General features: G+C 50.9%; 1 protein-coding gene across 1 annotated transcript in view; it reads left to right on the top strand.

Annotated features, from left to right (window-relative positions):
* The first annotated feature begins 13810 nt into the window (after nucleotides 1-13810).
* DRGX (dorsal root ganglia homeobox) overlaps nucleotides 13811-15119 on the top strand; it is a 31711-nt gene continuing 30402 nt past the window's right edge. Inside the window, exon 1 of the mRNA XM_031651929.1 lies at nucleotides 13811-13861. Within this exon, the coding sequence (XP_031507789.1) occupies nucleotides 13811-13861 (51 nt within the window). The remainder of the gene's footprint in view (nucleotides 13862-15119) is intronic.

Below are 15119 nucleotides of genomic sequence, written 5' to 3'. Positions count from 1 at the left end.
TGAAGTGAGGGCCAGAGTCTTGAAGGCCACCCAGGGGCAGCTTTCCAGACAAGGGGAAGGGCAAGGACTGGTGGGAAGGTGGGTGATGGTGTCTGGCCAGGCTGGGGTGGGAACTGGGTACAGGAAGGGATTTTTTCCCCGATTGCTCCTGGTGTGATGCAGAGTGTGAGGACACCCCAGTGACCTCTTGCTCTCTACCCTGTGACACAGAGGGCAGACCTTGTCTCCACTAATTTGTTCAATAAAGGCCCTCTCTCCAGGCTGTGTACCTCAGCTGGAGCTGGAGGCAGAGGCACCTGGGAGGGCATATTCTTGAGTTGGAGTTCATTGTGAGGTCCAGGGCACATCTCCAGCTTTACCTGTGGTTTCCACTTAAAGGAGAAGGGGTGCCCGGCTCCTGTGGGGCTAGGGAGGTAGAATGAACTCCATCATCTGTCCCTTCATCCATCCATTTGATCATTCCTCCTTCCTCCTTCCTCCTTCCATCCACCCACCTATCCATCCATTCTCCAACCAGCAGGCATTTGCAATTTCTGAGACCCCAGGCTGTTTCAGGGCCTTAGTAGGAGCAGGAACACCCAGATAGATCGGTCCGGGCTCCTGCCATCCACTTGAAGCTGTCTCTCCAGTGGAAAAGGAGCTACTCTGCAGTTTGGTGTCACCTAGTGGCAGCTGTTGGCTCTGGCTGAAATCAGTGAGGATGATTCTGGGCTGGGTGGCTCTGTGCAACTTCAGGACAGCAGCAGCTGTTTCAGAAAGTACCAAGTGGGTTAATGCCTCTTCTCAGCCCAGTCTGAGGAAGTTGAGCTGGGAGAATGCTGGGAAGGCAGAGTCCCCTCCCTGCCGCCACTTCCCTTTTCCCACGATTGGTGGCAGGTTACCTGGTTTCCCACCGTTTACCCTGTTCTCCCTCGGAGGCAGTGGTTTCTACTCTGAATTTACATTTAAATGGAGTGTATAGTTCTGTCCAGTGACCCAGAAAGTATGGTCACTGAGGAGTTTCTCTGTAGGGCTGTAGGCAGAGAGTCCCATCTGCTGCAGACAGCCGTCTGAGACCGTGGGTGGAGCCAAGTGGGTTCAGAGGAGGCTCTGAGGACCACCATATGCCACATGCTAGATGACCCTGCCTGGGAGAAACAGCCAGCGGCCTTGACCTTGACATCTTTACTATCTGAACTTATGAGTATCTTTTTTCCTGGCCACGGAAAACAGACCCCTGACCTGATGCCTGATTGTCCTAGGACCTGCCTCTACAGCCTTCCAGCTCCACCCGAGACCTTTGACCTTGGGCTACCTGCTTATGACCTCTTCCTCCAGCCAGCCTCTTTGTTGAAGCATCTATCTGGAGGCTCAGGGCTTCCCTACAGACCTCTGTCCCTGGCCTGGGTCCTCACAAAAATGTCCAACATCTCAGGCTGTCCCTCAGACCCTGCCTGGCTCTAACTTTGCCACCACTGACTAGAGTGGCTGACTCAGAGGCCTGTGGGATTAGCATGATGAATGTAGTTTTCCACGTGGAGCTATGCTCATGGGTGTTTCACCATCCACAAGGATGGGCCACTCGGTTAAGGAGGGGACGTTGAAGGGTGCTCAAGGTGGAAGTGAAGCTGAAGAGAAAAATACTTGCATGCCACTGGTCACTGGTGGGCTTTCACAGAAATGGGAAGCAGTGTGAGTAAATTGAGGCATCTGCAAAATGCTTATTCTTTGATCAAATCATTTATCTACTGAAAGTTTGTTTTAAGAAAATAACGAAAATTAGCCCAGTGAATTTTTGTATTTTTCGTACAGATGGGGTTTTACCATGTTATCCAGGCTGGTCTTGAACTCCTGGGCCTACCTTGGCCTCCCAAAGTGCTGGGACTACAGGCATGAGCCATCGCTCACTGCTAGTTTTAATTTTTTGTCTTATGTGCTTCCTTAAAATTTTTTTAAACATTTAATTCATTGATTGATTGATTTTCCTTTAGACAACTTTTTCTGAAGAGCATAATAAAAGGAAAGTCAGCCATAAACAAACCACTTAAAAAAATCCATTCAGGGATTGTAAGTTCAGCTGCCTTCAGACATGAGACAGAAAGTATCCTGGTGTGAGGGGTGAGACGTTCCAAGGGACCAGGACCTCGGCCAGATGCAGTCCATGCAATTGTTTTCACATTTTAGAAAATATAAAACAACGCTAATACTGACACTGGCCAAACAACACAACTCTCACCCTGGCTGGACAGCCAGAAGGTAACCTTTGCCCAAAGTAAGAAATGAGGGTCCCCTCTCCTTCACCCCTTCTGCATTCCTACCGCCCAAACTCCAGACACAATTTTCTGGTTAAAGGGGTGAGGCCATGAGAGCCAAGGCAGGTGCGCCTGGGAGAGCCATCGTAGGGAATGGGGAATAGGCATTACTTGGACACAGCAGAGTTCAGCATAGGTGTTGCCAGACAGAGGCTGGACCTGGGTGGGGACAGGCAGGAGGAGAAGGAAAAGGAGGAAGAGGGGCAGCAGGGAGGGGAGAGAGAAAGGGATGAGGAGAGAGGGAGAAGGAGTGGGAAGGAAGGGAAAGAGGAAGGGAAGGAGGGAGTGGAGAGGAGAGTAGGCAGAGAGGGTGGGAAGAAGGGAAGAGGAGGAGGAGGAGAAAGAAAAGGAGGGAGGAGAGTGAGAGAGAGAGAGAGAGAGAGAAAGGGGAGCATTTCAGGATTGAGGACAGATATGCAGATGTGGAAGGGCTGTCCTGCCTCCTCCATTTTCTGAAAGGCCGTCGCACTTGCTAATCACCACCACCAGCTGTGGAAAATGTTACCATTTCATGCAGCAGTTCTTCCATGATGGGAATCCTTTTGGCTTTGCAGATGGGAAAAATGATGCTCAAAAAACTAAGACAACCCAAGAGCTGGAAAGCAACAACAAGGATTTGGGACATGAAGCCCCATATCCATTCTATGACTTTGGCTGCAGCATGGGGGGAGAGTAGCCATTGGGAAGGTTTGTGGGTGCAGTCAAGAGAAGCAGGCTAGGGAGAAGTGCCTTCCCACTGCTGCAGCCTTTCCAGTAAGACTGGACAGGGTGTCCACCTGGCTCGCACACCACGTATCCCCATGATCATGTAGGAGGTGACTCTCCAAAGGCCCTTAGCAACCTTTAGTAACAGATACGGGAAAGAAGAGACGATTGATTGTCCCTCTTTAATTAATGCGATTATTCAAGGCCTGACTTGTCCCGGAGAGCACTGAAGGACACCAGCCCAGCACTGCAGGGAGGCACTGGCTTTGTTCGCTGTCTGAGGCACTTATCTCCAAATGCTTTGTTCACAGCTATGTCCTCTGTGACTTGAAGCTGTAGATCTTGTCTTATTAATGTATGCATTGAACAGATCTTTATTTTATGCCTACTAGGTGCCAGGCACTGCTAAGCCCATGCTGACCTGCTGTTTACAGTCAGCACTTACAATCTAGTTGGGGAAATAATATCGGTAAACACACATACACAAACACGCACAAATATTATATTAAAAGTTTTAAGGATCATGAAGGAAATGATATCTCTTTTCTTTAGTCCCCATGTAAGGCTGGCACGAACAGGGTTCTCAGTGAGCGTCTATTGAAGAAATGAATGGGGAAGGGAGAAGAAGAATATACAGGCTACAGGAGGGGCCTCCATCCTCCGGCAAAAGGGAGGCCTGGTCCTGAGCTGGGCTGGTGTGGCTGGGGAGTGAAGACGCCATGGCCACCCTGGCTGGCTGGGACTCCCTAAGCCCAAGCTGCCAGGGCTGAGGGGCTGCCTTGGACAGCTGAGGTCCCCTCCAGGGCTGCATCCAGGGGACCTGCTGCCTGTTGCTGGAGGTCTCGATTTGGCAAGCTTTGTTACAATGGCTGTATGAGGCCCTCCCAACACCCCAAACTCCCCAGGTCCCCAGGTACATCTGCTGAATGTTACCTGACCACAGAACCAGGGCTGCATAGCTGTTTGAATAATGGATGAGGAGGCGGATGGATCAGTGGGCAAAGGGGCATGCCCCCAGTGTATTACCTTGTCTCTTGCTAGGCTGGTCTGTGGAGGGTGTGGGCTGATTGGGGATGGGGCTGAAAGGTGGGAATTGCCTGAGCCAGCTTTGCTTAGACAGCGGGCAATTTCATGAAATAAAAATTTCTGTTGGGATCTAAGAGTGCTCGGAGAGTCTGCTGTTGAGTGAGGCTGAGGCCATGGGAAGGAGAGGGAGGCAGTGCCCCACCCCTGGGAAATGTGCTGAAGAGTCCCTGTTATAGCCTGGCTATGCCAGGCAAGGTGATGGCCAACCAAGTCACCAAGAGCAGAGCAGTGAGACGTTGGGGAGGGCCAGAGGGCAGTCCTGGTGAGGTGGGACCAATGTGGATGGGAGTGGGCTGGTCAGGTGGGGAGACAGAGCGCCCTGCAGATCCAGGATTGCAAGAGCGTGACAGTGAAGTCACAGCTGAGAAGTACTCACTGTGTGTGTCTTTGTGTGTATGAGAGAGTAGCAGGGAGAGAGAGAGAGGAGAGAGAGAAAGAAGGGAGGGAGAGAAAGAGAAAGGGAAAGAAAGAAGGAGAGAGAGAAAAGGAGAGAGAGAAAGAAGGAGAGAAAGGAGAGACAGAAGGGGAGAGAGAAAGAAGGAAAGAAAGGAGAGACAGAAGGGGAGAGAAAAAAGGGGAGAGAGAGAAAGGAGAGAGACAGAAAGAAGGAAGAGAAAGGAGAGAATGAGAGAGAAAGAAGGAGAGAAAGAAGAGAGAGAGAGGGAGAGGGAGAGAAGGAGAGAAATAGCAAGAGAGAGAGGGAGAGAAAAAAGAGGAAGGGAGAGAGGGCTGGGAAGAGAAAGAAAGAAGTAGTGAAAGGAAGAGAGAGAGATGGGGATAGAGAAAGAGAGAAAGAAGAGAGAGTGATGGGGGGCAGCAAGAATAACCTACTGATGCCTGGATCAAGTACTGACAGGCAGGCCTTGTCAATAGGGAGGTTTAAGAGGCCAGACTTGACCCCAAGTTCGCCTGGTTGAAAACCCGTACCCCTCCTGCTGCAGCTATGTACATAATGCAAGTCTCAGAAATGGAAAAGATTCATTGTGTTTACTAATTATTCATGTAGCAAACTTACTTCATTCCTTCCATAGTCATTTCCATTAAATTCCACACATTTGTTGAGCACTTAATATGGGCAATCAAATGTGCATTTTGTTTGAGGGAAGCCATGTCCTATTTAGGAGGGAGCAGCCGGGGGTGTTGTGCTGGGGATCAGGAGGACTGGCCGCCAACCCTGCCTTTGCTGTTCCCAGTCCCCTCTCCATGTGCCACAGCTCCATTCAAGTCGTATGAATGCACCCAAAGAGCTTTGCACCCAAGAGCTGACCTTGAAAGCTATTTTATTTTCTAGAGGTTTATTGGTGAAACAATTTAGACTTGGAGACTGAGATCTTTGTTCTATTTCTGGTCGGTCCCAGTTTGAGATTTCCTTAGATTGATTTAGTTTTCTTATTAGCAATTCATTACTGCATGTTAATAATAGCTAGACTTACCAACTAAATACTTATAAAAGTATTTTGCTCCAAGTCAGTGACTCCAGTGAGTCAATTAGAGCAGTCTTGGATGCTGGGATCTTAGAAATTGAACCTGTGGGTGTACCCAGAGGAGGTCTCCCAGACCAATGTGGGGTCCAGCCCCTCAAGATTGTCCCATTAGGAGGCTGATGGCTGATGCTTAGCCCTGTCATGACCCCTCGACAAGCCTCTGGCGAGAACTCTGGGACAGAGGAGATACTGTGTCTTTGGGCTCTTCTCTGTTGGAAGCTGCAGGAGAGCACATAAGGACAGGAACTCCTCCCCAGGTGGAGGTGAGCTATGTTCTCAGAGCTGCCCATCCAGAAGTTCCTCTAGGGTGGTGGAGACAAGGTCCAGTGGATCCAGTACCTTTGGGTGTTGTTTCCATGTGGTACCAGTTTCCTTTCCCTCTGTGTCCCCATCTCCCTCCCTAGCCAGAATCCCTAGGGGCTGGTTCCCCAGGGCTGTGAGCTCAGATCTGCATACCCTGGCATAGCACAGAGTAGGTGCTAGATACCCGAAAGGAGGGGAGAGAAAGAAGGAGAGACAGAGAAAGGAGAGAGAGAGAGAGAGACAGAGAGAGAGAGAGAGAGAGAGAGAAGGAGAGAAAGAAGAGAGACAGAGAGTGAGAGAGAAAGAAGGAGAGAGAGAAAGCAAGAAGGGAGAAGGAGAGAAGGGTTGAAATGGACTGAACGAGACCCTGAAATGCTAGAAGCTGAGGACTTGGCCTTCCTCAATATACCCCTTTCTTATCCTAACACTTGACAAAAAGTCATTATTAGTCTGAAAATAATGATAGACTCACACAGAATTTATGTCAAGGGTTGGAAAGACAGATAACTGCAGGAGCCAGGGGGGTTACACAACCTGGAGAGGGGAAAGTAGTAGGGAATGGTGAGGTCTGTGACCAAGTAAAGTTGACATGCCCAATCTAAAGGCAATGGATTTAAATTTCTAAAACATTTCTATTAACTGGATAAGATGCCTTTGATCCAGCTCAAAGGACCCTTGTTTAGGTTTTCTAGCAAAATAGGTGTTTTGGGTACAGTACAACAAACCAGGCAATTAAGTGTGAAGAACAAAAAATGGTAAGGAAGTAAGTTAAGTGTGGCAGACAGGCAAGTGCGAGCTCTCCCAAGGGTGTTGTGGCTTTTGCCTGGTGGGGGACGGGGCTAATTTAGGAGACCACCAGAAGATTCAGGTGCCATCTGTAAGTTCCTAAAACAGCTCACAAGAGCATTTCTCCAGGAACGTGGCCCTAGCAGCAAGACAATAATAATAATGATAACGCCACAGTTGCAGCTGATGTTCACAGGGCAGTTGCTACGTGCTGGGCATTGTGTTCAGCACTGTCTTTAAAATTTTTTAATTTTTAAAATAGACTTTATTTTGTAGAGGAGTTTTCTATGCACTGCAGAATTGAGCAGGAAGTGCAGCGAGTTCCCATATATCCACCCCCAGCCTCCTCAACTGTTAACATTAGCACCAGAGTGGCCCATTTACTACAGTGTGTGAACCTGCATTGACATGTCATGATCACCCAGAGGCCACCATTTACATTAGGGTTCATCTCGGTGTTGTGCATTCTATGAGTTTAGACAAATGTCAAATGCCATATATCTACCATTAAAATAGTTTTAACTGTCCTAAAAGTCCTTTAGCACTGTCTTTTTTTTTTTTTTTTTTTGATACGGAGTCTTACTCTGTTAACAGGCTGGAGTGCAGTGGCGAAATCTGGGCTCACTGCAACCTCTGCCTCCCAGGTTCAAGTGATTCTTCTACCTCAGCCTCGCAAGTAACTGGGACTAGAAGCATGCACCACCACGCCCAGCTAATTTTTGTATTTTTAATAGAGACAGGGTTTCACCATGTTGGCCAGGATGGTCTCAATCTCTAGACCTTGTGACCTGCCTACCTCGGCCTCCCAAAGTGTTGGGATTACAGGTGTGAGCCACTGCACCAGGCCAGCACTGTCTTTTAATCCTCCCTCCAGCACTTGATGTGGCATTGTTGTCCCATGTCACACAATGAGACAGGGAGGTCCTGAGAGAGTAAGTGACCTGCTCAAGCTCACTCTCCTGAGGACCGAAGCCTGCTTGAATGGAGGCAGGGGTGCAGACTCCGCAGGTTGTGGGCCTTCCTCCTGGGCTGTGCTCTCTTTCTTTGTGAGAATTAGGAGGCCACGGGCAACCCTCCAAGCTCTGCAGCAAACACAGGGCCAAAGGTTGAAGCTGAGCTCTAAGATCCCTGGGAACCACATGGGAATATACTTTGTCCTGTGGTCACTGAACAAGAACAGGTGAAGTTATTGGAAGTTGGCTTGCATTTGAGCAGCTACCGTGTTTTATATGACAGTAGAACTAGTGAATTATAGGGAATTTTCAGGATGATAAAAATGCGTATCTATCCCTTGTTGTATACATATATTTTCTGTTTCCAAGTCCCCAGGAAATCTGGAATTTCAATTAACTGCTATGTTCTTCACATATTCTCTCATGTTTAGCTTAGCTAAGCTAAGTTTTTTGGCAATTTCCAAAACTGCAATATAACAATAGATTTGCTGACAAGTAGAGAACATGCCATATTCACACTGAGATGTATCCACCAGGGATTATGCTAGAGCGCCTTTAAAACATTTGTAAAAATATCAAAATGACAGCACAAATAACCTGAGCCCTTCCAAAACATATAATTAGGAATTCAGTGTGGTTTTTTCCTCCCTTATAATTTAAGTATTTTACCTGCTTTACCTTGTTGCTATGGGTTTGAGCCATGTGTACTGAAATCATTTCTGCTAAGGAAAGTTTTAAAAGGGAGGTTGTGAAAATCCCTTCTGAGCACAATTAAGATGTCAAATCCAACACATATTTTTGTATTTGGCCTCAAAAGATGAGGACAGAGGTGTCTCCAAATATTTTTCCAATTTTCCTAAAACAAGCCAAACAGTAAGAAATGAATACTATGCATGGTATTTAAGACCTCAACTCCGAGCCTTCAAATCCCTACATTTTCTAAGGATTTGGAATTCTTTTCAGGAATCAATTTAAAATGATTCATAATTCAACTGAAAACAATTGAGGGCTTAGATAGATGCTCGCATTTCCAGCTTTTTATTGCTGCTCTTAGTGTTTCTGAGATGACAGTTTTCCTTTCATAGAACCAGCTTAAAATTAGAAAAATCAAACACCCATTAGAGAAAGCAGATTTACTGTGCTATTAATTGATATAGAGATGTAAAGCTTCCATCACCTGGGCAGAAGCCTAGCGCATTCCTGCAGACAGTTGCAGTGGCTAGAACCTAGGGGGTCTGCATCCCACTCACTGGGCCTGAGTTGGAGGTGTCAGCCTCTAGGAGCTAAGCCTTGAATTTTCAGCACTAAGACATGCCGCACTGGGGGAGCTGCCTCTGTAACAACATCTGCATGCCAGTCTTGAGGGGTGTGTGTTACTGTCTTCCCATTTTATTTTTAAAAACATGAACATCCTTGAAAGTTGAACTCCCCACCCTGAGCTGGGTTCTCTCTTCCCTATGGGACAGGAGGCAAAGTAGCGCACCCTGTTTAGCAACCAGGAAATGATTCTCGGGAATGCAGATGCTGTGGCTGCGGGTATGAGATGCGGAGACAAGGGGCACTGAGAACCCAGGATTGTCTCCCTACAGAGGCTGGAGGCAGCCTAGGTGAGGGCCGGGAGCGGGGGACTGTGAATCTGCTGAAATAAGACCCCCGCAGTTTTAACTTTAAATAAGCATTTCCGTCCTAGTGGAAGCTCCTCTAATGTCTCCTGCAGCTTTGATTTTGGAACACGTCACATTCCTCATTAAAGCAATCACTGTTAAAACATAAAGCAACACAGGATTTATTTCTTCATTAAACTGATGATCCGTATATGAAGCCAATTAACATTATGAGTCTGGTGAACATCAAGTGTAAAGAGGTTAGAGAAAATTAAAAGCAGTCACCTTGGTCTTTAGATAAAGAAAGTACACTTTTAGATTGTAAATTATCAGAGTGTCCAAGCGGGACAGATCGGTGAATTTGGTTAATTGGAAAATACATTTTACCGCACAAGAATTAAGGAAAAATAACCTTTTCGTTACTAAAGCCCTTTTTTAGGGGGAGGGGGACCGTAGTGAACACCTATTAGTCACCTTCTCCCGGGTGTCGGAGACATTTGGAAAAAAAGGGGGCTGGCGTCATCAAAGTTTGCCGTAGCCTTTCGTTTCTAAGGTTGTTTGGTTGTTTGTTTAGTCGCTGTTTTGCCAAGAGGAAGGAGCCCAGCCTAGCGGCTCCGGGAGAGGAGCGCCGGGCGAGGCGAGGCCGAGGGTCCCGAGCCGGCTTAGAACCCCGCGAGCTGGGTGTGTTACCGGAGCTCGGCTGGTTATCTAGCAAGGGAAGCCGCCGGACTCGCCTTGGGGGCCGCGGGATGGTTTCCGGCTGCAGCCGCCGGGTAAGAGCGGCGCGTGGGACTGCGGAGAAGGGAGTTTTGTCCCTGTTGCCAGCGCTGAGAGCGTGTCCGGAGTAACTTTCGCAGGTTTGGTCTGGGAGAGGATTGGGGTCGGTCCGCGGACGCCTGGGGTCCGGCCGGGCGGATCCCACTCCTGAGCAGCGAGGGGCCCCGGCTGGGCCCCCGGGACCGGCTTCTTTCTCCGCAGCAGCCGGGGGTGGGTGGGGTGGGGAAACCGGCGCCGCTGTCCAGGGTTCTGACCTTGCCGGGAGGCTCGGCGAGCGCTCTGTTCTCAGACCCCGGATGCTCCTGTCTCGTCCCGGGGTCATCTCTGGGCCTTAATAGGAATCTGCCTCGGTCGATGTCAGGGATGGGGAGCTGAGACTGGCGTTTGGACCTCATTGGTTTCTGGGGCCAACGCAGCACCCTGCGCTGGTCTGCTGCCGTTGAGGGTTCCCGCACAGACCCCCAGGTGCGCCTGAGTATCTTGGCCCGGGCGGCCCAGACGCTGTCCGCACCTCGCTTCACGGCCACCGGGCTCCCAGAGCGCACAGGCAGGGAACTGCTGCCTAGGGCAGGAGGGAACCCGAGGGGACTTTCGGCAGACCTAGGCAGCAAGAGGAGCTTCGGGCTCTTGTCAAGAGCTCCAGAGAGCAAGGGCCCTCTGAGGGAGACAGGGAGACAGCCAGCGCGCGAGAGCTGGTCTCTTGACCTGGGATAAGGGAGGATCAGCGCCAGGGGCTCCCAGCCCTCTTGGCATGACGTATGAACGACCCTCAGCTGCCCTGCCGGCCCCCGCCTGCCACCGCACCCGCCTCCGGGACCTGCCAGCTGCTCCTCCCGGGCCGGCTGCCTGGACTCTCGGAGTCCGTGGCCCCGGCGAAGCCGGCGTCGCGAGCTCTCCCCGCTCTGAACCGAGCGGGAGTTTCCTGTGATTCTTTCCCCGAGGCAGAGCAGACTCTACTCTGGAGCGACTGAGCCCAGGAAGGGCCGCTTCACTGAAATAGGTCCTGACTTGCCTCGGCCGGCTGGAGAGGGACTGGTCTTCCTCCAGGCTGTTTTCTAAGGGGCGTCGACGGCGGCCGGGACCCAGCGCTCTGTCCCGCAGCAAGATGTTCCTCGCCCAGCGCTGGTGTCCAGCGGCGGGCCTGCCAGGCCTTTTGTTTCCGAAGCGCTGTGTCTTTAAGATGAAGGCTGGATCCCGGGCCGTGCAGGGACCCGACCCACCACCTCGCCAAGGCTCCCTAACGCAGCATTAGAATGTTTATAAAATATTCAATTTATGTTGTCTGTCCAAGAAGCCATCGTCCCAAAATAAAATCAGCAGTCTAGACGGAGCACAGACACCAGAACTTATCAACAGTTGTCTGACTTGCATCTTCTGATGCATCTTGAGTGGGTCATAATACCAACTTTATTTTCAGTGGTGCATAAATTAATTACACGCATTTAATAACCAAAATATCATTATATTCCCCCTTTAATATCATAAAGGCTTTCCGCCAGGGAAGCACTTAATAGTGCAGGGGGCCGTAACGGGCTATTATCCTGGTGTAATGCTATTACAGAACCAATTATGCGCCATTAGACTTGCTTTTTTTGCAGTTTATGTGATTTGATCCAATCCCGCGCCCCTGACTTGAAAATTTCAGCCTGGTACTTTAGAGTTTAATTTTCACCCAGGCAGAGAGAAGGGCGGTCTCTCTCCGTTGAGTGTCTGCCTCCGATGCATTTTAAAAGTAATTGCAAAGGGTCCCACCGCATATCATTTGCATCGAGAAGCGAACATAAATTCAGGGACCCCTTGCTGAGAACAAAATCAAACTTTCCTTTTGTACGATCGCTTGGAAAGGGAAGCCGTGTGCAAAGAGTCCCCCCAAAACCCATCCGGCGGCGACAATTAGCAGTGCTTTGTCAATTTGCAGCCCGGGAGTCGCCAGGCCTTTGACAAGGGCAGCCCAAACCCGGCGCTGGCTCTCGGAGAAAGGTTTGCCTCTGAGGGGACATGAGGTGGGGGGTGGGGCCTAGTGTATTTTCGGAAAATGTATTTTTTGGGGGTGATGGTGGTGGTTGTTGTATCGTTCTGTTTTAAAAGAGGAAAAACCATTCCTGATGTTTGCTGAGAAATGACGGATTTTTTTTTTTTTTAACACCACGTGGGCCATTTGTAAGGCCCAATAGACCTATCCAAGTTACTCGCTGTAGACAGCGCTGGAAATAATCAGATTAAGGCCAATTATGCGTGAGATTATAAAGGCGAGTGCTGAGCGGCGGCGCGCGCTGCAGACAGACAGCAAGACATCTGGCCACTTCCCGAGTCACTTCTTTGGTCCTGCGGGCGCCAGCCGCGCCGAGCCCCGCCCGCCGCCAGCCAAGCAGGGCGTGCGGACCGGAGGCGGTCACGCTCCGGCCTCCTTGACCGCCGCCCGCCGAGGTATGCTCGGCTCTGGACCCACTCGCCGGTCCCCGAGCGCCGGGCCTTGGGGCTCGGCTGCCTTCCTGGCCTGAGCTGCAGCGCACAGATGGCCTTGCGCGCTAGCCGGACCTGGCTGCGGCGGCCCGGGTGCAGGGCTTCTGGATGGGACCCCGGAGAGCCAGAAACTACGCCGCGCGGGTTTGGCGCTGGGGCTAGGGTGAGGGCACTGCACTCCAGGAAGTGGACACAGCCGAAGGACTGCCCCGTGGGGTTGCCGCTTGCGACGGGGCTGACGCCTTCCCTCCTGTCTCCGGCAGTGAGCTGAAGGCGTTGGGAAGGGTTTTCCAGGAGGGGAGCGCCCCGGGTGCGCCCTAGGGCCGGGCGGGAGCGCTGGCAGAGGGAGACTTGAAGCTCTATCACTGTTTGCTTTGCAGCCAGGCAGGAGCAACGCGCGCCGGTCCGTTCCGCTGCCACCCTCCCAGGTCTTGGCCGTCCAGTCGATCTGACAGCCGGCGATGTTTTATTTCCACTGCCCGCCACAGCTAGAGGGTAAGTAAGCGCCGCGCCCCAGGCTCTCCATGAAGCCAGAGCCGGCCAGAAAGGGCCGGAGCGGCAGCAGGGTTGGCGGGTGGCGGGGTCCCCGCCCTGCGGGGAGCGCAGCCGCCGGCCGGTGAGTAGGGGTGCCCCTGTCCCCCTCCCTACACCCCACTGCAGCCCCGCTCCAGCTCCCCGCCCCGTCGCCACCTGCCTCCCACCTCCCTCCCTGCCTGGGCCAGGACGCCCCGGGCTATGCGTGCTGCGGGGACCGGCCGAATCCTCCCAGCACAGATGCTGGTGTCACGCCTCTAATTGGGGCTCCCCAACCCAGGGGGCCGCATCAATCTTTCACGGTGCTTTTGCAAACATCCCAGAAAGCGAAGGCGAGTGAGCCCGCCGCGTCCTGGCCCGGATCACGAGCTGCACGAGCCTAGAAGGGCCCATCGCTGGGCTGCTCTCACTGGGGCCGCTGGCGAGAGCCCCGCAGGGGCCTCATCCACCCTGGATTCTGGGCAGCTTAATTCGCTTCCTGGCCGCCTGGCTGTCCCTGGAACCAGGTGGCCCTGCCCACCACCTGCCCGGACTGACCTAGCGTGGCTCCTTCTCTGTGACTCACTAACCCTAAATGTCGAGCACTCCCCACTCCCCCGGACCAGAATTTCCATCTTTGATGGTCTCCAGGCCTGAGAAGAAATTTCCCTTCAGGATCCCCAGTCTGGCTTCCGCACCCAGTTGTTAGAGGGACGTGGGTTGGTGAGAAGGGGACAGTTGGGACCTCCTGCATGCCCCTGCTCAGGACCCGGGGGATCTAAGATGGGGTCTTCACATCAGGGGGCCAACTAGTAGCCATCAGGTGAGCCACACTGTGGGCTTTAATGGGGCCTTCTGCAGAGCAGCAGTCTCAGCCCCGGGGTATTGGGACTTTTGTAACCGTGGGAGTGGCATTTGGCAACCTACTCCTTTGATTTATTATTGTGGTGGGAGAATTTGGGGAGCCAAGTAGTTGTGGAAGACAAGGGGCAGGGTAAATGTTGTGAGGCCCTGGGAGACCTGAGACTTCAGGTGATACTTGTCAGTCTTACTGCAGGCTGCCCTGAACAGTGGCTGAGCCTCAGAAAGTTTGTTTTTGTTTTTCTCATAAAAGCTCTTAAGAGTCCAGTAGGATTTTCTAAAGGAAGCTAATGAGGACCAGTGTTTAAGCCCTGCTAGCTCTGTCAGCATTGCTAGGAAGGGAAGGCCACACATTTGCCTGCATTTCACCTCCTTTTATCCCCAAGGTCCCATGCCGGGTGAGTTTTATGGAAGGGTGGGAGATGTGCATCCCCTGACAGTGTACTCTAGGGGTTGAGGGAGTCTCTCCTATGTTGAGGGTGCCTTCTCTGTGCATCTAAACCAGGGGTCTGGACTAATTGCCAGCCAGTGTCCCACCCTTCTGGTCAAAGTTGGGGAAGGCAGAGGTTTGGGCATTTGGCAGGTAGGGGACATCATGAGTGTCTGTGTGCAGGGTGGGCTGCAGGAGTGACTTAGGGAGAGTCCTGGCCTGGCCTGCCGTGACCCCAGCTCTCAGCCCAGCTTAGCCGGCTTACTGTGCTCCCCATACCCTGGGCACATCCCACCTCAGTGCTGACTCTGTGGTATAACCAGAAGAAGAGGAGATGGGTCTTTCAGAGCCTTTCTTCCGTTTGTAGATGTGTTTCTCTGCCAGTTTTGCAGAAAGGAGTAATTTAGTTTAGTTGAGTGTTGCTGGGTGAAAGGGATCTCCTGAGAATGGAAAAGTTGAGAACAGACCTTTGGAACATGACATAATTATAGTCTATCATCTTTTTTATTTTATTTTATTTTTTGCTAATCTAGAGAGACATAAAGGAGAAGAGAAAGAATGGCTCATAATCTTACTTGTCGTATAATTTTGCTGATGTTACATTAAAAAGTACCACTGGCACCTGCCTGAGAAGTTTGAATACAGCAGAAACTTATACATTGAAAAGTAAAATCCTCCTTTTCCACCTCTTTTCCTAAAAGTATCTGCTATTTTTTTGTGATTCTTTCAAGAAAATATGATTTAATTCTCATTTATGTATTTTAAAAATACATGTTTTGCCTTATTTGCACTGAAATTATGTTGCTACATCATTCTGTACTTTGCTTTTTTTAGTTTGTAATGTATCTTGGAGATTTGTTCAT

Source organism: Papio anubis, chromosome 11, assembly GCF_008728515.1.
Source record: "Papio anubis isolate 15944 chromosome 11, Panubis1.0, whole genome shotgun sequence".
NCBI lineage: Eukaryota > Metazoa > Chordata > Mammalia > Primates > Cercopithecidae > Papio > Papio anubis.
The sequence above is the reverse complement of the archived record's forward strand: the minus strand, read 5'-3'. Positions and strand labels throughout refer to the sequence as shown.